Source organism: Salvelinus fontinalis, chromosome 13 (assembly GCF_029448725.1).
Source record: "Salvelinus fontinalis isolate EN_2023a chromosome 13, ASM2944872v1, whole genome shotgun sequence".
NCBI classification, from domain to species: domain Eukaryota; kingdom Metazoa; phylum Chordata; class Actinopteri; order Salmoniformes; family Salmonidae; genus Salvelinus; species Salvelinus fontinalis.
In genome coordinates, this window is record NC_074677.1 from 4,463,911 (window position 1) to 4,491,060 (window position 27,150).

General features: G+C 43.9%; 1 protein-coding gene across 2 annotated transcripts; it reads left to right on the forward strand.

The window, feature by feature from the left end:
- The first annotated feature begins 348 nt into the window (after positions 1–348).
- Positions 349–26,575, forward strand: LOC129867966 (RING finger protein 145-like). 2 transcript variants are annotated; one of them, XM_055941486.1, is made up of 11 exons: positions 349–527; positions 2,290–2,506; positions 16,066–16,174; positions 16,464–16,555; positions 19,681–19,916; positions 20,053–20,228; positions 20,448–20,588; positions 20,779–20,961; positions 21,198–21,345; positions 22,618–22,974; positions 23,315–26,575. In XM_055941486.1, exons 2-11 carry the CDS (start codon positions 2,323–2,325, stop codon positions 23,813–23,815), a joined length of 2,127 nt encoding a protein of 708 aa, XP_055797461.1. In that variant the 5' UTR covers positions 349–527; positions 2,290–2,322; the 3' UTR covers positions 23,816–26,575. The 2 variants fall into 2 exon arrangements, with proteins under 2 accessions (XP_055797461.1, XP_055797462.1); XM_055941487.1 differs by lacking the exon at positions 349–527 and adding an exon at positions 543–2,147.
- The last annotated feature ends 575 nt before the right edge of the window (positions 26,576–27,150 follow it).

A 27,150-nucleotide genomic window follows, 5' to 3' on the forward strand; every position in this document is an offset into this window, starting at 1 on the left:
TTTTGCGTCTTTTACTTTCGGTTTGTACACCAGCTTCAAACAGCTGAATTTACAATATTTTTGGTCATTGAAAATATGTTTCACAATGATTTAGATGGTACAATGATTTTCACAGACTGAAAATAGGCGAATTATTAGAATTTTAGCAACATTAAATGGCAGAGCGATTTTTGCATATTCCACCTGTAATTACCTGATTCTAGAGGTCTCAAATCGTATTTTCTGTTGAGCATTGCAAACGTAACGAACAAATTTGGAAGCTGTTGACAATAAAAATAACCAAAAAATACAGCATCTCTCTGACCAGCAAGGAGTTGTTCTAATTAAGAGCTGCTGCGCATGCTCAATAGACACTTCTTCATTATGAAGCCGCTACCTAGCTGAGTGAGATGTGTGGAGAGCGGACGATTCGATCCACGGAGAAAATGCCATCATTTGAACCGTTAATTTGGGAGACGCCCAGTTAAAATGTTTGATATTCGACCGGAGAAACATCATCAAACTGAGTTTAACGTCGTTCTCGCAATGTAGGTTCTTTGCTTTTCCGTGGGACAACGTTGATAACGCGACAGCAAGCTAACTTAGTTAGCTGGCTAGCTACACGTCGTCACATGCAGTGCGGTGATAAGGCGTAACTAGCAATGCTTCTAGCCAACTGTTGCTAACTTAGATTCATTTTTATCGTGAGCAGCTGTTGATGTCACGTTTTTAGTTTGCTAACTATGCATGGTGGAACTTTCCATTACAAACATCTTGTATTGCTAACATTAACTAGCTAGTTAGGATGTTTTAGCAGCTAGCTAATGTTAGCTATTGACGGAACGTTAGCTAGATACCATCAAGTGCTGTTTTATGAGTCCTACCTCTGCCCATCCGCTATGCTAACATGCATTATACAGTCACTTTTAGCATCTTGTCTCATTTTACGTACCACCAAATTAACATAATTGTAGATCGCTACATAACAGAATTGAAAATGAGATGACGATAAAGATGTGATTATTCAGCACCCTTCTTGCGGGGCACAACTGGTTTCGGGTTAACTAGTGGTGGCTAACGTTAGGCAATGTAACTAAAGTTAATGTCAGAGCCAAGCCACAATAAGCCATTCATGTAGCGTAGTTGGATGCCGAGCTAAATTTGAATAGCTGTAATAACTTCACCCTCAACAGAACGTGATCCGGTAACTGGTGGTGGTATAACCGAAATGACGTGAAATACGGTCATGTAATCATGATTAGAAGTGCTAACGTGACGTTTCCGGACAGTCAGTCATGACTGATGCATGTGAATTTCAAAGTGATGTAGCTAATATTAGCTTGCCAGTTTACGCATAAGTACAGTGTTAAAGATATTGTTTATATTTTTATTGTCATGTCAAAATGCCGTCTGAAAATGAGGGCCAGGGGGATGGGATCTCAGAGATCCATTGAATCAGTTCTATATGTAATTCTATGGGATGGCATTTACCCTCCATCAGTGTCTGTCTTTATTAGCATGTTTTTTACATGATGGGTCAACAACCAACCTGTAATACAGATCGTGTGAAAAGACAAAGGCAAGCAGCATCATGCTCATACGCCTTACTAACTTTCCACTATGGAAGGAATGTTTACAGCTTCAGGCAGATGCTGGGACCAGTTGGGATGCTTGGCTGTGTGGCAAATGGATAACATTTCATTTTCATTCACATTGATCCTGCTTAAACAAGCATGTAGGATTCTTGGGGAAATAGCCCACAATGTAGAGCCATAGTGAGAGGTGACAATAAATTAAATGTAGAAATTCACATTTATTTTTTGTCAGCAAATTACTTTTTACTACATCTATATTCCCATAAATCCACTCCTTTTCCTCTATTTTAAATGTTATTGTGAAAGTGACATCTGGCCCCATGTTACCTAATATGGTCTCATTGCCTGTACTTCAGGCTTGACTTGTGGAATTACAACACTTTCTATGCAGGCATTTTTAGTGTATATAGTTCCTTCCTGCCTCGTTAGACTCGATTTGTCTGAACATGCAGGCAGAGACGCTTGAAGTGTTAACAGTTCTGCTTGGTCAAATACAACTGTGTTTATCAATCCTTTACAGCAACTTGTGCATGCCTACCTGGGAGTGTGTTTATGAAACACCACATAACATAGGTGAATCTATGGAATTGGAGCTCTGAGAAAACAGAATTTTACTGCTGTTTAATGAAAACAAGTATTTAGCATACATGTTTTTGCACTTGAGACTTCTCACCTTTTGCTTTTTTCTCCCTACTCCTTATCCCCCCCTGTCCAGTCTTAGTAGGTTGTAGCGTGCTGTGTTAGGGCCATGGCATTGAAGGACAAGCTAGAAGCGGTGCTGAACGTGGGGCTGCGTGTCCCCAGCATCATGCTGCTGGAGGTACTCTACCGCTGGGATGTCAGCTCCTTCTTCCAGAAGATCCAGAGAAGCAGTCTCAACAACAACCCCCTCTTCCAGTACAAGTACCTGGCTCTCTACCTGCACTATGTAGGTTAGTACCTTGCTCACACACACACACTCCTCACCTTTTTCAGAGCTACTGCAATTGGTCATACCACTTCTGCAGCCCTTTAAGTTCTCATTTATAGCAACTGTACATTTTTTAGCAGCACATTTTGACAAATGCACCCATACACTTACAATACATTTCTAGTGGTCCATCTTATGATAAATGTATTTTAAAGTGGTCCCCCCCCCCAAGGTAAATGTAATGTTACATGCTTACTAATTAATTTAATAGTGTTGTAAATGTCAGATTAGTTGTGAATTTTCTTGGCTACTACAGAAGGTTGCACTTTGAGTGGCCATGAACTTTGCATGAACTGTTAAAGGGGGAGTGCCGTTAATTTGATTTTCCTAGATAAATAGCTCTTACACATAATGGGAATAATCTATTTGAAGAAGAGAAAAATGCCTGGAATTTCAGCCAGTTCAGGAGGGATGGAGTTTTTGGCCCAGATCATGTCACAATCCGATCTTATTATAATAGACCAATGACCATTCAGGGGTGTGCTCTCAACCATCCTATCAGCCAATCAGGGATGGAAATATTTTAATTTGTTATTCTAACAGCCACACAATCAGACAGAGCATTTCAAGGGTCAAAGAAGGCTCAGGGAAATGAACGATACAACATATATTTAAGTTATTTTCATTAAATTAACAGTGATTTATTAGACATACAGTGATTTTTAAAAAGACTGCTTGGGGGCTTTGCACCTCAGAGTAGATGAACTCTCCAGTGACATTGTGAAGAATAAAAAGTATCACATTCATAACAAACACTGTACAGTACGATGATCATATCCAAACTATCAAACAGGCGGTGTTAGCCAATATTTCAGCACTACACCCAAAATAATCTATCGCTAGTGTGCCCTAACCAGGAAAAACACTGCAGTTGTAGCCTGTAACTAGGTCCCTGTTTTTCATGCTTGGTTCTCATGCATAGAATGTAATTTATGGAATACATTAATATAGTTTATGTTCAGCAGTTTTGAACCTACTAAGTCTTGAGTTGTCTTGCTTTGTGTTTATAAATGTTTTCAGGTTCAAAGCTGAGACGAGATAAAAATTAATGATACAAAGGATGACTGACATTGTTTGTACTCAGAATTTGCATCATGGCTATAATGTCTATGGTTCATGTCAGCATCTCCTCTGCAATTTATACAGGTGAATTTTGTATTCATAATGGCACATTAACACAGACACACACAATACTGCTAATTTTGGGCTCCCGGGTGGCACTGCGGTCTAAGGCACTGCATTTCAGTAATAGAGGCGTCTCTACAGACCCTGGTTTGATTCGAGGCTGTATCACAACCGGCCGTGATTGGGAGGCCCACAGGGCGGCGCACAATTTGCCCAGCGTCATCGGGGTAGGCCATCATTGTAAATAAGAATTCTTAACTGACTTGCCTAGTTTAAAAACAAATCCAGTATGGCTATGCTCTGGTTGAGTGGGACTGGCCTTTTACTAAGAGCTCAGTGGAGGCAGGGCTTGACATCTCATATCACTTGTCTGGGGCAAGTCAAAATAATAATTGGACAAGCGGAATATAGATTGAAATCACAATATCAAACAATTGCATCATCATAATTAGTTAAGTGTCCTCCAGATGCGATGCGTTGCTCACTTCAGATTTCTGCGTTGACGGGCAGTCTTTCAATCACCTGCAGTCGCAAAATACACTTTTGCAATCAAAGCGCAGACCTGTGTGTCGCCACATGTGCACGTGTTGATACTCCTTGCTAGTTAGTAAGTTATTTGACCAGTTATAAGTTACTTTTTGGTCAGAGAACTGAGTTTGTACGGTCATGACAATCCTGGATAAGTCCTGGTATGTGAATCCTGAGTACAGAGCCTTCAGAAAGTATTCCTACCCCTTATTCCATCATTTATTCCAGCCTGAATTCAAAATGGATCAAATTGATTTGTTTCTCACCCATCTACAAACAATATCCCATAATGACAGTGACAACAGTGTTTTTAGAAATTTTGGCCAATGTATTGAAAATAAAATTGATATAATTTATTAAGTATTGACACCCCTGAATCAAAACATGTTAGAATCACATTTGGCAGTGATTACAGCTGTGAGTCTTTCTGGGTAAGTCTCTAAGAGCTTTGCACACCTGGATTGTACAATATTAGCACAGTCTTTTAAAAATTCTTTAAGCGCTGTCAAGTTGGTGGTTGATCATTGCTAGACAGCCATTTAAGTCTTTCCGTAGATTTTCAAGTATGTTTAAGTTGAATATGTAACTAGGCCACTCAGACATTCAATTTCCCCTTGGTATGCACCTCCAGTGTATATTTGGTAATGTGTTTTAGGTTATTGTCCTGCTGAAGGGTGAATTTGTGTCTGTTGGAAAGCAGACTGAACCGGGTTTTCCTCTAGGATTATGCCCATGCTTAGCTCTATTCTGTTTCTTTTTATCCTAAACTCCCTAGTCCTTGCCGATGACAAGCATACTCATAACATGATGCAGTCACCGCCTTGTTTGAAAATATGAAGTGGTGCTCTGTTGGATTTGTCCCAAACAACACATTTTATTCAGGACATGTTTATTTCTTTGCCACCTTTTTATTTTTTTTCTATACAGGCTTCCTTCTTTTCACTCTTGTCATTTAGGTTAGTATTGTGGAGTAATTACAATGTTGATCCATCTTCAGTTTTCTCACAGCCATTAAACTCTAACTACTTTAAAGTCACCATTGGCCTCATAGTGAAATCCCTGAGTGGTTTTCTTGCTCTCGGGCAACTGAGTTAGAAAGGACGCCTGTATCTTTGTAGTGACTTGGTATATTGATACACCATCCAAAGTGTAATTCTAATTTTATTGGTCACATATGTGTTAAGCGCATGTTGTTGCGAGTGTAGCGAAATGCTTGTGTTTCTAGTTCCGATAGTGCAGTAATATCGAACAATTTCACAACAAATACCTAATACAAACACATCTAAGTAAAGGAATGGAATTAAGAATATATACATATATGGATGAATAATGTCAGTGGCATAGACTAAGATACAGTAAACACATGAGATGAGTAATCCAATATATGTAAACATTTTTAACGTGACTAGTGTTCCATTTTATTAAAGTTGCCAATGATATCAAGTCTGTGTATATAGGCAGCAGCCTCTAATGTGCAAGTGATGGCTATTTAACAGTCTGATGGCCTTGAGATAGAAGCTGTTTTTCCAGTCTCTCGGTCCCATCTTTGATGCACCTGTACTGACCTTGCTAGTGGTTAGAGTGTTGGGCCAGTAACCGAAAGGTTGCTGGATCGAATCCCCCACCTGACAAGGTACAAATCTGTCATTCTGCCCGTGAGGAAGGCAGTTAACCAATTGTTCCGGGGGGGCCGACTACGTGGATGTCAATTATGGCAGCTCCCCGTACGTCTGATTCAGAGAGGTTGGGTTAAATGCGGAGACACTTTTCAGTTGAAGGCATTCAGTTATACAACTGATTAGGTAACCCCCTTTCCCCTTCTGGATGATAGAGGGGTGAACAGGAAGTGGCTCGGGTGGTTGTTGTCCTTGATGATCTTTTTGGCCTTCCTGTGATGTCAGGTGCTGTACGTGTAATTAACTTCCCCCATGCTTAAAGGGGTATTACATTTTTACACATCTACCTATTGGTGCCCTTTGCGAGGCAGTGGAAAAACTCCCTGGTCTCTGTGTTTTGAAATTCACTGCTCTACTAAGGGACCTTACATATAATTGTATGTGTGGGGTACAGAGATGAGGTAGTTGTTCAAAAATCATGTTTAACACCATTATTGAACACAGTGAGTCCATGCAACTTATTCTGTGACTTGCACATTGAACTGATTTAGGCTTTCCATAACAAAGGCATTGAATACCGTAATTTCCGGACTATAAGCCGCTACTTTTTTCCCACGCTATGAACCTTGCGCTTTATACAATGACGCGGCTAATTTATGGATTTTTCCCGCTTTCACAAATTCATGCCGCCAAAAAACTGAGCACCGTCACATAATGTGAAGTAAATCGAGCGCGCTCAAACTTTCCATCATTCTGATTACGGTAGTCATTTTGTCACCCTCATCATGGCAAAGACACGGAGAAATGCATATGATGCAGCTTTCAATTTGAAGGCGATCGATCTGGCTGTTTGAAAAGGAAATAGAGCTTCTGCACGGGAGCTTGGCCTTAATGAGTCGATGATAAGACGTTGGAAACAGCAGCGTGAGAAACTGACTTAGTGCAAAAAGACAACAGAAGCTTTCAGAGGAAAGAAAAGCAGATGGCCCGAACTAGAAAATGGATTGGATGACAAGTGGGGAGAAATCCTTCACTAAAACGGGCCGCATGCGAAGAGCGACTTATGGTCAAGTCTGCCAGTGGGTCCTGACAGCGTGGAGCTGCTGCGTATTGAAGAGGGCAGCATAAGCTCAGCGGGGAATTTGCCTCCGGATGAAAGTGAGGAGAGCACAATGAAAACGATCCAACATCGGATGAAGCAATTCTGAGGCTATTCAACTCCGACACCAAAGGAGATGACTTCAGTGGTTTCAGTGCACAGGAGGAAGATAGTGACCAAGGACTTTCTTGGTAGGCTACTGTTTACTGCTATTTTTTTTTAAAAGTTACAAGCCTGTTTCGTTAAAGCGTATTTATTTTTGTTACAAGACGTGTTTCGTTAAAGCCTATTTATTTTTGTTACAAGCCGTGTTTCGTTTAAAGGCTGTGTAAAGTTAATTTGTTTCAATGTACCGGTAGGCACCTGCGGCTTATAGACACGTGCGGCTTATTTATGTACAAAATACATTTTTTTTTTTTATTCAGTGGGTGCGGCTTATATTCAGGTGCGCTTAATAGTCCAGCAATTACGGTAGTTTTTTTTCAAGACATTTCAGCTTAAAATGTATTAATTTGTGAGTAGTTCTAAGAACATAATTCTACTTTTACATTATGGAGTATTGTGTGTGTGTGTAGACCAGTGACAGTCAATTTAATCCATTTTAAATTTGGCTGTAACACAATGAAATGTGGGGAGAGTAGCTGTGTGTGTGTGGATACTTTCTGAAGACACTGTATGTGCGCAGGTGGGCCGGAGGAGATTGCGAGATGGACATTGCTGCAGCAGTTAGGCTATTAAACAGACTAACTACATAGCCAATTCAAAACATATAGTGTACCCTGACTAGTTTTCACAGTATTTAGCTAATAGCATCTATTAATGTTGTGTCCTGTCCGATGTCCTAAACTTTTCTACCGGCACTCGCGAATTGATAAACGGGAGCATTAATAAACCAATACCAAATAGGGCTACTGCTGTGGTAGAATCCCCCTTCCAATGCTTAATATTGTCAGTTGATGAAAAAATCTGACACTGTTGTAAAACTGGGATTCCCCTCTTCATCATTGGCCATGTCATTCTGGCAACATTAGCCAATCAGAATATTTCTATCATGCTGTCAAGAGATCTCCCCAGAAACTTGACTAAAGTTTGTAGATAAACTTGTCTTTGTTGTCTTTTTGTGGGTGTAAAATGGTTTTGTTAGTCTAATGCTGTGTAAATGTTTGAGTTGAAAATTACTAGGCACTTGTCATTTTCCAAAGCTCTCCAGTAACCTCTTCACACACCACACAAAGGAGTGGTTTGTTATTCGTCCTTATGTCTGGGCACAAAGCCAGACAGTTTTAATTCTTCTCCTGTCTGGGCTCTAAAGATGGATGAATAGGCTGTGTGGAACAGGTTAGAACATGTTTTTGTTAGTATAATGCTACAGCGGAGTAGAGCTAATTACCCCTTATTTCTCATGTAGACTTACTTCCCTCTGAGGGGTAAGCAGCTCTTTGTGTATATAGAGATTAACTTGTAAATAATCAAGATCTGCTATGTCCCGAGGGCTCCCTGTCCCGCTATGTCCCGAGGGCTCCCTGGTTCCTTGCATCATACAACCCATTTTCCAGTCACCCTTTTGGTCCATGCATGATGTTAGACTTAGTTGTTGAGACAAGTTACTTGAGCTTTCAGACAAACAAAATCAGTCGTACTTGGCTGATGCTTGTGTTTCAGACCAGAACAGAAAGGCATGAGGTCATTAGGATGATAATTAATTAAACAGTGAAACGATGCCATAATTAAAGCATGGCCTGACCTTTTAACATCTGCATTTGTCTACAGCCACTTTTTTTTTTTTTTTTTGTCATCGTGGTGAAACGTTGTCTCGGTCACATTTTCCTCTCCTTCCATCTGCCTTAGCTTTTTTCCACCATCCAAGACAAGTTTTTTTAATGGGACTTTCCGTGATGCTCGGCGAGAAATAAGTTCGTCTGGTCACAGCACCTCTGCTATTCCAGTTGGTATAATTTACCTTCATGTGCGAAGAGGACTTAACCAATCATACTCTTTTGTGGTTTGGCATAGTGATCTGTACTGTACAAGGCATGGAGGTTCCGTTATCAGCAGGTCAGGCTGCTGGATAATTGTGTAGTAGATGGACAGTTTGATGGACGGTGTGAGCTATGGGGAGAAGCTGGCAGCAGGGTTGGGTATGTGATTCTCGTTTAGGCAGACTAAAGGCTGTTGACTCACTTTACTGGCCTAGCACCATGTGCTCTGTGTGTGTGGGCCTAGCACCATGTGCTCTGTGTGTGTGTGTGGGCCTAGCACCATGTGCTCTGTGTGTGTGGGCCTAGCACCATGCAGGGAGTATGACTGAGTGATGTCAAAGAAGCCATTTTCTTCCCAGGGGAGGAGAGTGGAGGAGGTACAGGCCATGATAACCAGCTTAGACACCATTAACACCATTTACTGCAGTCGCTAGATAGTTTTTCGTTAATTTTGTATTTTGTGTGTAAGCACACACTTTCTATGTCCTCGCCAGGGGTGTGTTTGGGGTCTTGGTGGTCTTGGCTGAAGATGGTGGATGAGACGATGAGCTTGGTATTTGCTGATGAACACACTTGGCAGCAGAGCACCAGTTGACTGAACTGAACCTCTGTGGTGTGTGTCTGTCTTGGGGAGAAAATATATTCTTCTGTTTCTAGGTTTCACCTAATATTTTGAATCTGAGGACTTTTGGCACATGCTGTAGCACCCTGTCTACAACTCTTTTGCTTATGGGCAGGGGCCGCGCATCGGGGGGCCGCGCATCGGTACTGCCCCCACAGATGGTTCTATCACATCGGTCAACTCTTTGTCCTGTCTGCATGACTTTGCATAGCAAATTGCTGTGGATTAACGTCTCGTTAAACGCAAGGATTTTTCTGCCATTGATATCCTTGTGCGGGCCGCCTAAGCATTAGTCCAAACTGTAAAAATACAAAAATAATACAAAAAATGCAATCGAGATGGAAAAACGCTTTGTGTTAACCTAAACCAGATAAAAAGTATGCAGAGAAGATAATGGACCTAATATATTTTAACTAACAATCCTCCAAATAAAAGCTAGACAGTGGGGCAATAGAACATTCCCAAAACATTTAGCAGTATATATTGTATGTTCAAGCTAAAGAACAAGCTAAAGCCAACATTTGAAATAGTTGCTGAAATTTGCTTTAAAACCTCAACCTTTAAAATAGTGTTTTTTCTCTAAGTTCCATGGATAAATGTTTTTAATTGCAGGAAGTTGGCGTAAATGCAAAATATTCTCTACAGCGCGAAGATAAGGGACCTCTAGAACTTTGCTGCACCTACAAGCCAACCGCGCCCCCTGGTCACGCCCCCTGCCACACCCCTGGTCACGCCCACCACCTAAACCCCTTTTTGAAACAGAAACCAAAACAAACTCTAGCCCATGTTGGCTTACCTAATGTAACGCAGACTAAGGAATAGGATGTGTTCTGTTCATAACACACATGGCTGCTCCTGACCAATGGCTGGAAGGCTTCTCCTCTGTGCACAATTCAGATACTCAGTCCCGCCCCTCGCGGGCCCGTCCCCGCCCCTCACGGGCCTAGCTATATCACGAGGACCGCTATATTAGTTTTATATGAAATAATGTGACATATCCCCCTCCCCCAGACACAGGATAGGAAATTACCTTTTTATAGTCAGTTTATCATTTGTCTTTGCCTCTTTTTTATATTTCATTTTAGCAGAAGAGGTTTAACTTTATATTGTACTGATCAAAAATATAAACGCAACAATTTAAAGGATTTTACTGAGTTACAGTACATTAGGGTCTAGTCTATGGATTTCACATGACTGGAAATGCAGATATGCATCTGTTGGTCACAGAAACCTTTTTAAATAAAAGGAGTGTGGCTGAAAAGTCGGGCTCTGGTGTGACGCCAGTCGGGCGGTTGGATGTTGCCTGTGGAATGTTGTTCCACTCCTCTTCAATGGCTGTGTGAAGTTGGTGGATATTGGCGGAAACTGGAACACGCTGTCGTACACATCGATCCAGCAAAGGGTCTGAATACTTATGTAAAAATATATATATATTTGCAAAAATGTCTAAGCCTGCTGCTTTTGTCGGTATTTATTGTGTGTAGATTAAGGGGGGACAACTTAATACATTTTAGAATAAGGCTGTAACGTAACAAATTGTGGAGAAAGTCAAGGGGTCTGAATGCGCTGTGTATGTGTACACAAAAAATATATGTATGTGTGTGTATATATACACTGCTCAAAAAGATAAAGGGAACACTAAAATAACACCTAGATCTGAATGAATGAAATATTCTTATTAAATACTTTATTCTTTACATAGTTGAATGTGCTGACAACGAAATCACACAAATTATCAATGGAAATCAAGTTTATCAACCCATGGAGGTCTGGATTTGGAGTCACACTCAAAATTAAAGTGGAAAACCACACTACAGGCTGATACAAATTTGATGTAATGTCCTTTAAAACAAGTCAAAATGAGGCTCAGTAGTGTGTGTGGCCTCCACGTGCCTGTATGACCTCCCTACAACGCCTGGGCATGCTCCTGATGAGGTGGCGGATGGTCTCCTGAGGGATCTCCTCCCAGACCTGGACTAAAGCACCCGCCAACTCCTGGACAGTCTGTGGTGCAACGTGGCGTTGGTGGATGGAGCGAGACATGATGTGCTCAATTGGATTCAGGTCTGGGGAACGGGCGGGCCAGTCCATAGCATCAATGCCTTCCTCTTGCAGGAACTGCTGACACACTCCAGCCACATGAGGTCTAGCATTGTCTGGCATTAGAAGGAACCCAGGGCCAACCGCACCAGCATATGGTCTCACAAGGGGTCTGAGGATCTCATCTCGGTACCTAATGGCAGTCAGGCTACCTCTGGCGAGTACATGGAGGGCTGTGCGGCCCCCCAAAGAAATGCCACCCCACACCATGACTGACCCACCGCCAAACCGGTCATGCTGGAGGATGTTGCAGGCAGCAGAACGTTCTCCACGGCGTCTCCAGACTCTGTCACGTCTGTCACGTGCTCAGTGTGAACCTGCTTTCATCTGTGAAGAGCACAGGGCGCCAGTGGCGAATTTGCCAATCTTGGTGTTCTCTGGCAAATGGCAAACGTCCTGCACGGTGTTGGGCTGTAAGCACAACCCCCACCTGTGGACGTCGGGCCCTCATACCACCCTCATGGAGTCTGTTTCTGACCGTTTGAGCAGACACATGCACATTTGTGGCCTGCTGGAGGTCATTTTGCAGGGCTCTGGCAGTGCTCCTCTTTGCACAAAGGCGGAGGTACCGGTCCTGCTGCTGGGTTGTTGCCCTCCTACGGCCTCCTCCACGTCTCCTGATGTACTGGTCTGTCTCCTGGTAGCGCCTCCATGCTCTGGACACTACGCTGACAGACACAGCAAACCTTCTTGCCACAGCTCGCATTGATGTGCCATCCTGGATGAACTGCACTACCTGAGCCACTTGTGTGGGTTGTAGACTCCGTCTCATGCTACCACTAGAGTGAAAGCACCGCCAGCATTCAAAAGTGACCAAAACATCAGCCAGGAAGCATAGGAACTGAGAAGTGGTCTGTGGTCACCACCTGCAGAACCACTCCTTTATTGGGGGTGTCTTGCTAATTGCCTATAATTTCCACCTGATGTCTATTCCATTTGCACAACAGCATGTGAAATGTATTGTCAATCAGTGTTGCTTCCTAAGTGGACAGTTTGATTTCACAGAAGTGTGATTGACTTGGAGTTACATTGTGTTGTTTAAGTGTTCCCTTTATTTTTTTGAGCAGTGTATATTTTTCAATATTGCAATATTTATTTTGAGCTAGTCGTCTGTACCTGCGCCAAAACTCCTGTATTTTTCCTTCTGTAGCTTGTTCTCCATCTTTTTAAACAGGGAGCCAATTTGTTTTAAGCACTTTATTTCCATGACTGATCAAACTTGTTTTCTCATGTCTCTCTCTTGTCCCTCTGCAGCAGACATATAGTGAGCAATATGTTTGGAACATCGAAACGCAATAAAATCACAGTATAGAATCACACTATACATACAGAATCACATATCGTATCGGCACCAAATGATTGTGATCAAATCGTGTGGTCCCTGGCAATTCCCAGCCTTACTACTGCAACTCTGCGTCAAGAGCAGGAGCCTCTCCAACCAAAGCCCCCACACAATGTTAAACACTGACTCATATTCATCACTGAAGGAAGGCACCACTAACTGAACACGGGCTCTGTAAAGCCAGAGCTTGTTCTGTTCAGATACCGCATCGACTTCCAATTAAGATTTTATTTGGGTTATGGATTCGTTCAAGGCATTACGTCAGCAGTGCTTACCCTCTCCTGTCGTCCCTTCACATGTCTCTGTTTCGTGCTCTGTGACGGTTTTGACTGAGCAGCTAGATGAGCCTATTGACAGCAGTGACTTGTCTGGTTGGGCTGTCCGGCAGAATATAACTCTAACTCTCAGGATTATGTAAGCGGGATCTGCTCACGGCTACAGCCACAGTCTGAGGGGGAGAAGGGAGGGAGAGTTAAGCTGCCCCCCCCCTCTAATCTCCCGTCACCCTGGCTTTCACTGAGTCTGGCTCATCCTGACTGACCGGGCCACTCGCACGCGCGCACACTAGTGGCTGGGTTCACCTACAAACAGTGACTTGAGTCAAGGCCTGTGGCGATCTGAGAGAGGATCACAATCATTTTGGTTCTCATGGGAGGTAGAATCATGAACGGTGAGCTCAAACTATTGGAACAGTGACAGCTGTGTTTTGGCTGTGTACTCCAGCACTTGATACAATGACCGAAGTTAAAGTGCAGACTGTCAGCTTACATTTAAGGATATTTTCATCCATTTTGGGAATTATTTCACTTTTTGTACACAGTCACTTCATTTTAGGGGACAAAAAAATATTGGGACCAATTATTCACTTGTTTTAATGTAGTGAAAAGTTCAGCTTTTTGTCACGTTCATACTGGGCAGCGGTTACATCAAGCTTGTGACTCTACAAACATGTTGGATGCTTTTGCAGTTTGTTTTGGATTCAGATTTTGTGCCCAATAACTGATTGGTAAATCATGTGTCATTTTGGAGACACTTTTATATTGTAAATATAATGTTTCTGAACACTTCTACATTTAATATGGATGCTAACATGATTACAGATAATCCTGAATGAATCATGATGTGCGACTTTTTAAAGCACAAATATCATAGCCTCAAGACATGCTAACCTCTCACCATTACAGTAATGGGAGGGTTACAGTTTTTGTGGGTGGGTATGTTTGTCTTTGTCGAGTTTTTGTTTCTCCAGAACGACCCCACTGACCATTCTTCAAGCCTTGATGGCTAACTGTTTTTGTCATGCTCCCTGATCTCGAATGAAAGTTTGATCAAGTTTAGTTGCACGTTTGACTGCCACTCACGCATGCGCACTCACAGCGGATGATGGAGAGAGCTGTGGTGTGTTACATGTTTGCTAATAGAATCCCCAGGGTGAATTGCTGGGTCCAAGTCGGCCAGTGAGTCCCGGGTGTATTCGTGCCTGGTGATTTTTGTCTAGGACTGTTCCTGCTGACTGCTACACCGGGCAGGCCACGCTCAACCAAGATGGAGGAGGGAGGGCAGGATTATTGCTTTCACTGTCCTCACTACTCCTCTGTATTACTGAGAGGATTGGAGGAACAGTTGCAGGATTCTACATGAAGTGAAGGCCAGTCACAGTCGTGGACACTTGTGTTAAATCTGTCCCTTATGTGTTAGACAGTTCACAGTCGTGGACACTTGTGTTAAATCTGTCCCTTATGTGTTAGACAGTTGACAGTCGTGGACAACTGTGTTAAATCTGTCCCTTATGTGTTAGACAGTTCACAGTCGTGGACACTTGTGTTAAATCTGTCCCTTATGTATTAGACAGTTGACAGTCGTGGACAACTGTGTTAAATCTGTCCCTTATGTTTTAGACAGTTGACAGTCGTGGACAACTGTGTTTAAATCTGTCCCTTGTGTATTAGACAGTTGACAGTCGTGGACAACTGTGTTAAATCTGTCCCTTGTTAGACAGTTGACAGTATCTTTTTGTCCCTTTAAAAAAAATCTGGTGTTTTAAATAAAAAACATTTTCTCACTTATTATACCAGGTAGGCCAGTTGAGAACAACTTCTCATTTACAACTGTGACCTGACCAAGATAAAGCAAAGCAGTGTGACTAAAACAACAGTTACACATGGGATAAACATAGTCAATAAAACCTGTGTGTGTATGGGAGGTTAAAGTATCTCAATAACCAACGGACCAAACTTTTTATGAACAAGTAAACACCATAAAGTACCAGAGGAGGAAGTCTGACCTACACTGGTCGCGACACACCAGACTGGTCACAGGGAAGCTGTTGGCTGGGCTTGGTGCTCTGAAATGGGGAAAGGGACTTTGTCTTCAAGGACATCTTCCACACCATTTACCAAACCATGATAACTCTCCTGGACCACTGTTCCACAGTACGGATCCCACCAACATCAGAGCATTAAGACAGGTCTTAACCAGCTCCAGCTTCCCACCCAACATCAGAGCAGTAAGACAGGTCTTAACCAGCTCCAGCTTCCCACCCAACATCAGAGCATTAAGACCGGTCTTAACGAGCTCCAGCTTCCCACCCAACATCAGAGCAGTAAGACCGGTCTTAACCAGCTCCTGCAACTCATCAACAGGGCTGCTCCTATCAGGACCGGTCCTACACGAAGGGAACACATAAAGACAGTTGAAACACTGGTCATGATTAAATACACTACCCCTGGTGACTGCTTTCAAGGCAACACAAACTGCCCTCTTTGTCAGACCTGTTCAACAGTTTCCACTAATCCTCTGGGGACTAGATTAGCAGCCAAACCCTATGAACAATGGGATCCCCACCTATTGGCTCACCCACCCACTAAAAACAGTGTAGTCTGCTGGACCACTGCTGTGTGACAAGCTGGACTTACCCACATGACAGCTAGCTAGCGTTTCTGCTTTAGTGTTACTGAGTGGGCTATCATGTCTAATTGAAATGCATATGTATTCCACTTCATGGTGCTGTACAGTTCCCTCTGTGATTCACTGCGTCTCCCTCCCGTGTGACAGGTGACATCCTCAGCCTGGTGCTCCTAATTGAATGTCTCTGTTCTGCTGTGTGACAGGTTACATCCTCAGCCTGGTGCTCCTGACTCTGCCTCGTCAACACCTGGTGAAGCTCTACCTGTACGTGCTCACTGCCCTGCTGCTCTTCGCTGGACACCAGGTGTCCAGGTGAGAGAGCGAGACATGCATACACACACAGACTTTATATTGTTAGCAAGGAGTGAAATGTATTTGGAAGGTCATTTTAAAAAGCCATTGCGTGCTGTGATTGTTAACCATTTTCAAATTGCTCCATAAACAGGTAGGTAATCATATTGAGTGAATCAAGCTTCTACAGGCCCTGGATGTGTGGAACTTGTTGAATTCTCTGAGGGATATTTCTGTATCTAGCCAATGAGGAAAGAGGACCGCAGGTGTAGGAGGTGAACTGATCTCTAGTTTGTCTTATTGTTTTTAGGGATTATGTCCGCAGTGAGCTGGACTCTGGGTACGAGGGACCGCTCTACCTGGAGCCACTATCCATGAACCGGTTCAACACCGCCCTCCTAGGTAACTAACTAAACACAGTCCCACCTTTCACCACCAGCCTCATGGGTAACTAACTAAACACAGTCCCACCTTTCACCACCAGCCTCATAGGTAACTAACTAAACACAGTCCCACCTTTCACCACCAGCCTCATAGGTAACTAACTAAACACAGTCCCACCTTTCACCACCAGCCTCATAGGTAACTAACTAAACACAGTCCCACCTTTCACCACCAGCCTCATAGGTAACTAACTAAACTAGGTTCGCCCTACAACCTTTTCGGCACATGGAAAGTGTTTCCTTGCTTCATCATAGGCAGTAGGTAGGGTGTTCAGGAGGTTGGCGGTGGGTGCTATTGAATCTGTTGTTCTGAGATGCCGTTTGCCGCAGAGCTCCTCAGCTCTCTAACGGGGTGCACACAACGAGGCAGAGCGTCTGAATGCAGCCACAGTATTCCAGTAACAAAGGGGACGCCCACAACTCTGACAGGCCTCTCAATATCTCTCTTTTAATCTCTACCTTTCCCCCACGCTCGCTCTGTCTTGCTCACTCATTGATGTATTTCTTTGTTCCGCTGCTTCTTTCATAAGAGGGAAGCTGGTTGTGGTTCTGCAGTATCTGTAGGCTTTTAGCTTACTGGGGTGTGGGATCCGCCTCTTCTAAAAATACTACTGGCCATAATATTGTTGTATTCAGAGCTCAGTAAAAGGCTGAAAGCCCAAAAGGGGAAGAAGTAAGCAACCAGTGTCTTATGTCAACATGAATAGGAGGCCTGCCTGTGAAATGCCTTTATGTAATGACCTGATGATGAGCAGATTCTCCTTCTGTTAGGTAACCCTCTGCTACTTTTGACTTTTAACGATGGGAACCCTTTCCCTAACAAGGGGAGGGACTGATTAATTCCTTGGCTTTGAGTTTTGCGGTCTTGAATAGGGACAGTCATTGAACTTGGACCTTTTTAGATTCAATCACCGAAGTTTCTCTAATTTCTCTAAAATACTGGTGGAATAGTTCCCTCTTGGAGAAATTGTAGGTTTGTTTTAACAATGAAATGATGCTTAGGTAACCACCAGCCTCATAGGTAACTAACTAAACACAGTCCCACCTTTCACCACCAGCCTCATAGGTAACTAACTAAACACAGTCCCACCTTTCACCACCAGCCTCATAGGTAACTATCTAAACACAGTCCCACCTTTCACCACCAGCCTCATAGGTAACTAACTAAACACAGTCCCACCTTTCACCACCAGCCTCATAGGTAACTAACTAAACACAGTCCCACCTTTCACCACCAGCCTCATGGGTAACAAACTAAACTAGGTTCGCCCTACAACCTTTTAGACACGTGGAAAGTTAGTTACCTAACAATGAGAAAGCTTTCTTTAAATTAAATGATGCTTGACATTGTCACATGCACCGAATACAACAGATGTAGGTAGACCTTACCGTGAAATGTTTACTTACAAGCCATTATGAAAAATGATAGTTTAGAAAATATTTATTTAGTAACACTATAACAATATTGAGGCTATATATACAGAGGGTAAGAGTACCGAGTCAATGTGCAGAGGTACAGGTTAGTCGAGGTAATTTGTACATGTATGTAGGGGTGAATTGATAAATAACCGTGAGTAGTAGCAGCAAATAATAACTAAAAGGGTGGGGGGGGGGGGGGGGGTCAATGCAAATAATCCGGGTAGCCATTTGATTAACTGTTCAGCAGTCTAATGGATTTGGGGGTAGAAGCTGTTAAGAAGTCTTTTGGACCGAGACTTGGCGCTCCGGTACCGCTTGCCGTGAGGTAGCAGAGAACAGTCTATGGCTAGGGTTGTGGGAGTTTTTGAAAAATTAGATGTCCTTCCTCTGACACCGCCTGGTATAGAGGTACAGGATGGTAGGAAGCTTGGCCCTAGTGATGTATTGGACCGTACGTGCTACTCTCTGTAGCACCTTGCGGTCGGATGCCGAGCAGTTGCTTTACCAGGCGGCAATGCAACCAGTCAGGATGCTCTCGATGGTGCAGTTGTAGAATTTGAGGATCTGAGGACCCATGCAAAATCTTTTCCGTCTCCCGAGGGGGAATAGGCGTTGGAAATACCATGACATTTGAAATTCCGGGAAATACCATGACATTTGAAATTCCAGGAAATACCATGACATTTGAAATTCCAGGAAATACCATGACATTTGAAATTCCAGGAAATACCATGACATTTGAAATTCCAGGAAATACCATGACATTTGAAATTCCAGGAAATACCATGACATTTGAAATACCATGACATTTGAAATTCCAGGAAATACCATGACATTTGAAATACCATGACATTTGAAATACCATGACATTTGAAATTCCAGGAAATACCATGACATTTGAAATACCATGACATTTGAAATACCATGACATTTGAAATTCCAGGAAATACCATGACATTTGAAATACCATGACATTTGAAATTCCAGGAAATACCATGACATTTGAAATACCATGACATTTGAAATTCCAGGAAATACCATGACATTTGAAATTCCAGGAAATACCATGACATTTGAAATACCATGACATTTGAAATTCTTAAAGGAGTATTATTATTTTTTTTTGTAAGTCGCTCTGATAAGAGCGTCTGCTAAATGACAATGTAATGTTTTCTAGCAAGAGGAGAGCAGCTGTAGGCAGGGACCTCTTGGCCCAGTCACTAGTGTGTTGTAGAACATGCAGTCACTGTCCTCACCAGCCTCGGTGAAGTCACATCAGCTCCTAGAGAGAGAGACTAGATCTGACACGGTCTTCACTGTGTCTCAATCCATCTCTCTAGTCTCATGTGATGAGCAGATTCTGCTCTTTCTAGTGGAGTAGCATGTTAGCACTGTCATCCCAGTAAACTTGGGGCACGTAGCAGTAAAGATGCCAGTCCTGCCTGCCTCGGTGTACTCTTTTTCAGGTGCATTTTGCCCTCGGGGGCATTGTAAATGTGACTTGCAAAATCATCAATGCTTTAGTTGTTTTCTCAGTCAGATCTTTACTTTCTCTTACGATTCAGCTGTTCTGTGTCCCTACACAGTGTGTATGGTGCACGTTCACCTACACCCTGTGTGTATTAACCCCGTCCCTCCTGTGTCCCTGCCTCTCTCTCACTCCAGCTCAGCTGGTGGTGTGCACCCTGTGCTCCTGCGTCATGCAGACCAAAAGGATCTGGCTGTTCTCTGCTCACCTGCTCCCCCTGGTGGCCCGTCTCTGTCTGGTCCCCCTGGAGACCATCGTGTTCATCAACCGCTTCGCCATGATCTTCACGGGCCTGGAGGTCATCTACTTCCTGGCCTCCAACCTGCTGGTGCCCTACAACCTGGCCAAGACCGCCTACAGGGAGCTGGTGCAGGTAAAACTGGAGGAGATTGTCAGTCCATTATTACATGATCCTCAGTGGTTTTTCCCCTCAGGAGACTGTAAATCTACCAGCCGTCTGGATGTGTTTCTTATTTCTAGTAGCTAACCAGCCTCTTCTTTGTGCCAAGGTGGTGGAGGTGTACGGGCTGCTGGCTCTGGGGATGTCCCTGTGGAACCAGCTGGTTCTGCCCGTCCTCTTCATGTGCTTCTGGCTGGTTCTGTTCGCCCTGCAGATCTACAGCTACTTCAGTAGCCGGGACCAGCCCACCTCCAGAGAGAGGCTGCTCTTCCTGTTCCTCACCAGGTGGGACCAGCACTACTAACACTTTCGTGGTATTGCAGTTTCTGTCATGGAATGCTTATCCCGTGTGGTATGCGAGAGGTTTGAAACCAAGGTTCGACCTGTTTCACTGGAACTTTTTTTTCAACGTTATTGAGTCTCAAGTTCTACAGTTTCACTCACGTGTCTGTATGACCTTTTTGAATAAGTTTCGTGAGTTATTCATTCTCCTTGTCCCCCCAGTATTGCAGAGTGTTGCAGCACGCCCTACTCCCTGCTGGGCCTGGTCTTCACTGTTTCTTTCGTGGCGTTGGGCGTCCTCACACTCTGCAAGTTCTACCTGCAGGGCTACCGGGCCTTCATGAATGACAACACCATGCACCGGTCAGTACGCTGCCCGCCCAGCTGCCTTCTCATTCAGCCCATGTGATGCTGTGTGTTCATGTCTGTTAAGTGTGTTCTGTGGACCACAGGTTTGAACACTGAAGAACCTTTTTTCATTTCTGATATAATTTTAAAAAGACATAATATTTATGAATCTCTCGTTCCCCTACTTCCCTCCCTTCCATCTCAGGGGGATGACAGAGGGCATCACGTTACTGATCCTGGCTGTACAGACTGGTCTGATCGAACTGCAGGTCATCCACCGAGCCTTCCTCCTGAGTATCATCCTCTTCATCGTGGTGGCCTCCATCCTACAGTCCATGCTGGAGATAGCTGACCCCATTGTACTGGCTCTAGGGGCCTCCCGGGACAAGTAAGACGTTCAAGGCTGATTTTGAAATGTGACTTTTTATTTTTGCTCTGCTTTTGACTAGGGTCCATAGGGTCATTCACACAGAGAGAATGTATTTAACCTTTATTTATACAGAGAAATGGGCAGCAGAGCAACTTAATGTAAACCCAACTATATGATTGAATTCAACACAACTTTATCGATCCCCTCCGAGGCGGTTCCCTACTAATGGGTGTGTTGGTGGTTGCTCTGTTCAGGAGCCTGTGGAAGCACTTCCGGGCCGTGAGCCTGTGCTTGTTCCTGCTGGTCTTCCCAACATATATGGCCTACATGATCTGCCAGTTCTTCCTCATGGACTTCTGGCTCCTCATCATCATCTCCTCCAGCATCCTCACCTCACTGCAGGTACACACACACCAACCTCTGTTGCTGTGGAGAGACATGCACGCACGCACACACACCTCGAGCTCTGTTGCTGTGGAGACACATGCACGCACACACACCTCGAGCTCTGTTGCTGTGGAGACACATGCACGCACGCACACACACCTCGAGCTCTGTTGCTGTGGAGACACATGCACGCACACACACCTCGAGCTCTGTTGCTGTGGAGAGACACACATGGGGACGGGCACGGTAAGGACTGTAAGCTCCCCCATGCTATCCCCCATGCTATCCCCCATGCTATCCCCTGGCCACCTGTAAGTTTACGTTACCTCTGAAATACGGAAAACCCTGCGCGCTCCGAGAGGAGGAGTCAACACGTGATTGGCCCGTTGATGTTTTGGATCTCCCTGAAATAAGAGCCATAGAAAGGTCCTATGGGTAAAGGATGTTTGACATACCTCCTTGAAGTCTGTATCCAAAATGATGACTTCAGTAGCAGAGATCCCCCTCTGGAAATGTTATGTACTTGTGAAGAATGTTTTAAAACCAATATGAACAAAAAGGGTACTTAAAAAAAATATATATAAACTTTATTTAAAAATATATTTTATTCTCAATCTAAACATGTGTCAGGTGACACCAAGACTGGCTTTGAGGCATCAACACACTAATGGTTGTAATGTCTTAATGTTAACTGGATGGCTGTGTATAGTATCTCTTCATGAGAGGGCCATGAACATTACCTAGTAATGTCTTGTTCTTTTAGAAAGCTCAGAAGCTTCCGCCACAGATTGCTGGACAGTCTGATCAGGGGATTGGTGTTCAGACTGGACCCCTGAGCCTCCAATGGCTGTGGAGATTTAATCTGATGCCCCAGAGTCATTTGAGGCCAACTGAATTGAAGCAGGGGCCTAACAGAAGTTGATTTAAGCGAATTACCTCGATAAGCCAATGAAATGATAAGTGAAGTCCCCTGTGGGGTCTTCCTGTTTACGGTTAGGCCTGGGTAAGACCAAGCTGTCACAGCTTTCTCAACTTCAATGACTTATTTCTCCCATTATTTTGGATACAGATTTCGAAGGTATGTCAAACATCCTTCCCCCAAATGACCTTTATGGATTTCAGGAAGATCCAAAACATCGTCTTTGGAATCGCCTTGGTGATTAGTTTTTAGAACATACTGGTATGTTGACCTGAAGTGTTCTTCAACAGAAAGGAGTAGATCTTACTGATTTTTAGTTTGTGTTGTATGACCTGTGATCCTAACCGCTTGCCCTTCCTGGCCCCTAGGTGCTGGGCACCCTGCTTATCTACATCCTGTTCATGGTGGAGGAGGTCCGTAAGGAGCCCGTACAGAACATGGACGATGTCATCTACTACGTGAACGGGACCTACCGGCTGCTGGAGTTCCTGGTGGCGCTCGTGGTGGTGGCTTACGGCGTGTCAGAGACGGTGTTCGGGGAGTGGACGGTGATGGGCTCCACCATCATCTTCATTCACTCCTACTACAACGTGTGGCTGCGGGCCCAGCTGGGCTGGCAGAGCTTCCTGCTGCGCAGAGACGCCGTCAACAAGATCAAGAGCCTGCCCACCGCCTCTGACCTGCAGCTGGAGAAGTATAACGACATCTGCGCCATCTGCTATCAGGTGTGTGTGTGTGTGTGTGTGTGTGTGTGTGCGCACGTGGAAAGAATTGTGCATGCTTGAAGAGAGAAGTGAGTGTTTGAGACCAACATTATTGGTCTGATAGATGTTTTAAAAGCCTTCTGATTTGAAGGGGACGACATTACAGCTAGAGGGGATATGAAGTAGGTTCTGCTTCAACATAAAAAAAATATATTATATTATTGATAGAGAAGGGAAGTGTTTAGTTTGAATAAGGATATGTAACTGATACTTCCACTTGTCAAAGGGTCCATGTTGAATCCGGCATTGTAGTAGGCTTTTCCAGTTCAGTAGTTAACCAGTGTCTTGTCCCTTCCTGTAGGACATGAAGTTTGCTGTCATCACCCCTTGCAGCCACTTCTTCCACGCTGGCTGTCTCAAGAAGTGGCTTTATGTACAGGAGACCTGCCCCCTCTGTCACAAACAGCTGAAGAGCCAATCACAGCCTGCCAATGCCACCGCTGCACCCGCCCAGGACATTCTACCAGCCAATCCCAACCCAGCAGAGGCTGGGCAAGGAGAGCCAGTGGCGGTTGCGGCTGAGGGGGACAAAACCGTTACTCAGAACGGTGTTCCTGTTGACGGGAGCCAAGCCAGCCCCTCTTCCACCTCTGCCTTGCCCTCAAGCTCTAGTTTAGGGTTAGCAGAGGAGAGTGCCCCGGGCCCCCAGCAGGCTGACACAGTGGACAGTGTGTATTTGGAGGACCAGGTGGCTGGTCTGTCACAGGGCTCGGGGGAGTCATGTCTCCGGCATCGCCAGTCCCAGCAGTCTGCCTCTTCACCTGCAGCAACATCATCCACAGCATGTGGAGCTGAACTGTAGTCAGAATGGTCTGCCGGCCCCTGCTGCCTCTGAACCGCACTCCTGCACACCACCTCACACACAGCTAAAGACTAAGTGGCCAATACGTATAACCAAGATGGAGGTTGCTGGTTAACTGTTGGACTGACCTCCTATTGCCACTTTCCAACACCTCCCCCTTAATGAACTCTATTTCTTGGCCTGTTTCTTAAATGTTGGTTTTAAACTCATTAACATTTCATGGTTATTAATCCTATAGGATTGTATGAAATCTGATGCAGACTTTAGTAATGTTTGATTCTGAGATGCCATACTGAAACATCATTACATTTCACTGTTGAGAAATATGCATTGACTTCTCCCACTTGACAACAAAATATGTAAGTAGCCTTGTGCTAGCCAGAACGACTCATAGCAGCAGATCTGTTTCTGTAGCATGAGGCGGGTTGATGTACAAGTACAGCCCCTGGCCCCCTGGACGGGACACTAGTCCAGGGGTCGGCCACCCTGGTTCTGGAGAGGCACAGGCAGACCAGGTGTGTTGAATTTGGTCAATCACTGAAGTGATCAATTATCTCAGTTGGTCAGGTGTGGTGCCTCGTTGGAACAACATCCTGCTGTACCTGCACCCCCTCCTCTCCTCCTGGGCCTGCCCTGGTTGGGCCGTGGGCCTGCCCTGGTTGGGCCGTGGGCCTGCCCTGGTTGGGCCGTGGGCCTGCCCTGGTTGGGCCGTGGGCCTGCCCTGGTTGGGCCGTGGGCCTGCCCTGGTTGGGCCGTGGGCCTGCCCTGGTTGGGCCGTGGGCCTGCCCTGGTTGGGCCGATAATCTGTTACACAACCTGAATGTTACCAAGTCCAGGGGCAGGGCAGGCTGGTGTGTAGGTAGAAGACACCAATGTTCCCCGGGTGTGTTTTAGATTAAATTAATTCATACTGAAGAGAACATACCCATATGGCACTTGATGTAGAAGCTTTATGCACGCTTGGCTTGCACGCAGTCACCGTCCGATAGCCGTAGGAACTTTATTTTCATATGTAGCCATTTGCACTGTCATTTATAGCGACGCTCCAAAGTTGTCTTTGTCAGGTACCAAATATTTTTGGTATGCATGAGGAAAAAGCCCTATATAAATGTGTGTATATAAACATTTATATTGTATGTGAAGAGGACTTTTGATATGCCTGCCATTCAGTGTTAAAGCTGCACCCCCCCAGTATGAAGCGATCAGAGGCTTGTGTGAACACTTCAGTAACCCTTTCGGTAGAAGTGTGAAGAGAGCTGATCACAGATTGAGGGAGTTGCCAGCGCTAAATTGACCTAAAACAGTATTTGTTACAATTTTGAGAATGAATACATAGTATTATGTATGATCAAATTTGTCAAACGTTCGATCAATTGGTGGCTTTTGGACATTTTCTTGAATCTATATTGGGAGAAGCGGCTAAGAGTGTATAGTATTTTACATACATCATGACATTGACATTTTGAAGAGGACTTTTAGCATTTGAAATGCATTCCAATTTGGAATGTAATGTTTCTTTTGAGAAGCCTTACAAATTCATTATTTTTCTTTTTTCTTTTTAATACAAAAGAATGACATGCTCTGTGAATGCTGATTTCCAGTCAAATTGTTTGGTAAGAGATTTGCCTGGTGTTTCCATTTCATTTTACAAAACTGCTGAATGTCAAATTCAACAATCTAATTTTTACCTGCACTCTGAACAGTCTTTTGGTGTTGGAGATTTGAGTGTTATAGCTGGTGATAGATTAGCCACAGCTTCCAACATCACCATGCAAGCTCGATCCTGGAACCCGCAGGCCATCATTGTGAATAAGAATTTGTTCTTAATTAACTTGCCTTGTTAAATAAAGGTTACATAAAATAAATGAAAAGGCCACAGGGGTGGAAGGTGGAGGAAAATGTCAAGAGAACTGGCATGGGGTGGATTTAGCTGGAGAAGACTACCCAGATCAGTGTGATGGAGAATGGCCTATGCTTTCGAAGGAGGTGAGGTAAGATTTGAGTGAGGAGAGGATCTCCTCTGACCACCTCCAATGGGTTTTGAGAATTAGGTGAGGAGAGAGGATGCAAGGAGTGTACCATTGAGTTTCTTCCCTCGTTTAGCACAGACAGACACACTGCGCTGGCGCTGCATTATAGTCTGTCAGTCCCACTTTACAATACACAGACCTTATACCATATAAACTGGATGGTTTGAGCCCTGAATTATGATTTGCTGAAAACCATGGTAAATCAGACCTTATAAAATAGGAATGACCATATTAATCTAATTCTCTAATTACATTGGTAACCAGTTTATAATAGCCATAAGGCTCCTCAGGGGTTTGTGATAAATGGCCAATATACCGCAGTTAAGATCTGAGTCCAGGCACTCCCTTTAGCTGTGGTATATTGGCCGTATACCACACCACCTAGAGTCTTATTGTGTAAATAACTGGTAATACACATGTTATTACGTTGAGATTGTGTATTTTCTAAAACGTCTTGGTGAACAACCATTGAGTTGTACGTACATACTATAGCCACAAGGACTTCACTGTAACGTATCTTTTCATAATTGCCATGAACCACTTTGGAAAAACCTGGTTACAATGATTCTGTCACCAACTGAAATTAGGCGAACTATTTGAATTTTAGCAACCAGGAAATGTCGGAGCGATTTCTGCATAGTGCATCTTTAAGTTTAGGAAACGTATTTTGTTTGACGTCATTACTGTTTTTAAATGTTCCAATAAAAACTTGTGGTCAGTTTTTATAAAATCTTTGTCACGCAAATAAATTAGCATTGTTCATTCACAGGACATGGCCTATAAGCTTCAAGGTTTTCATGGACAAATTCCATCTATAGAGCCCAATCACAAGTACCAAATGAGGCTAACATTTTTTAACGGCAAATTTAGGTGTCATAGAAATGATCACAGAAGGGATCAATGGCAAAGATGCGAGGTATGTCCTCTTCCATCTCTATGATATAAACACACACATCCGGGAGATGGTGCAAAAAGAGGAGTCCTCTATCTGGTTCTCGCTCACTCATTGGGATAATGTCAATTGCATACTTCTCACGTCCTCGCTTCCTTCTCAAAACACATTAGATTAGAAAGGCAGAGATCCCCCTCCCTTCTGACCTTCTCCAATGGACTTTGAGAAGGAGGTGAGGAGAAAGGACGTGAAGAGTGGGCAATTGAGATTCTCCCATGTAGCCGTTTTATAAGAATCCAGAAGATCCCTCGCCCAACTATCATGTCAGAGAAAACAAGAATGATCTTTGTCTCTGTGACAGTAAACAGCTAAATGGCCCAGCAGGGAATTCAGTTGAATCAGGACCAGTTCTG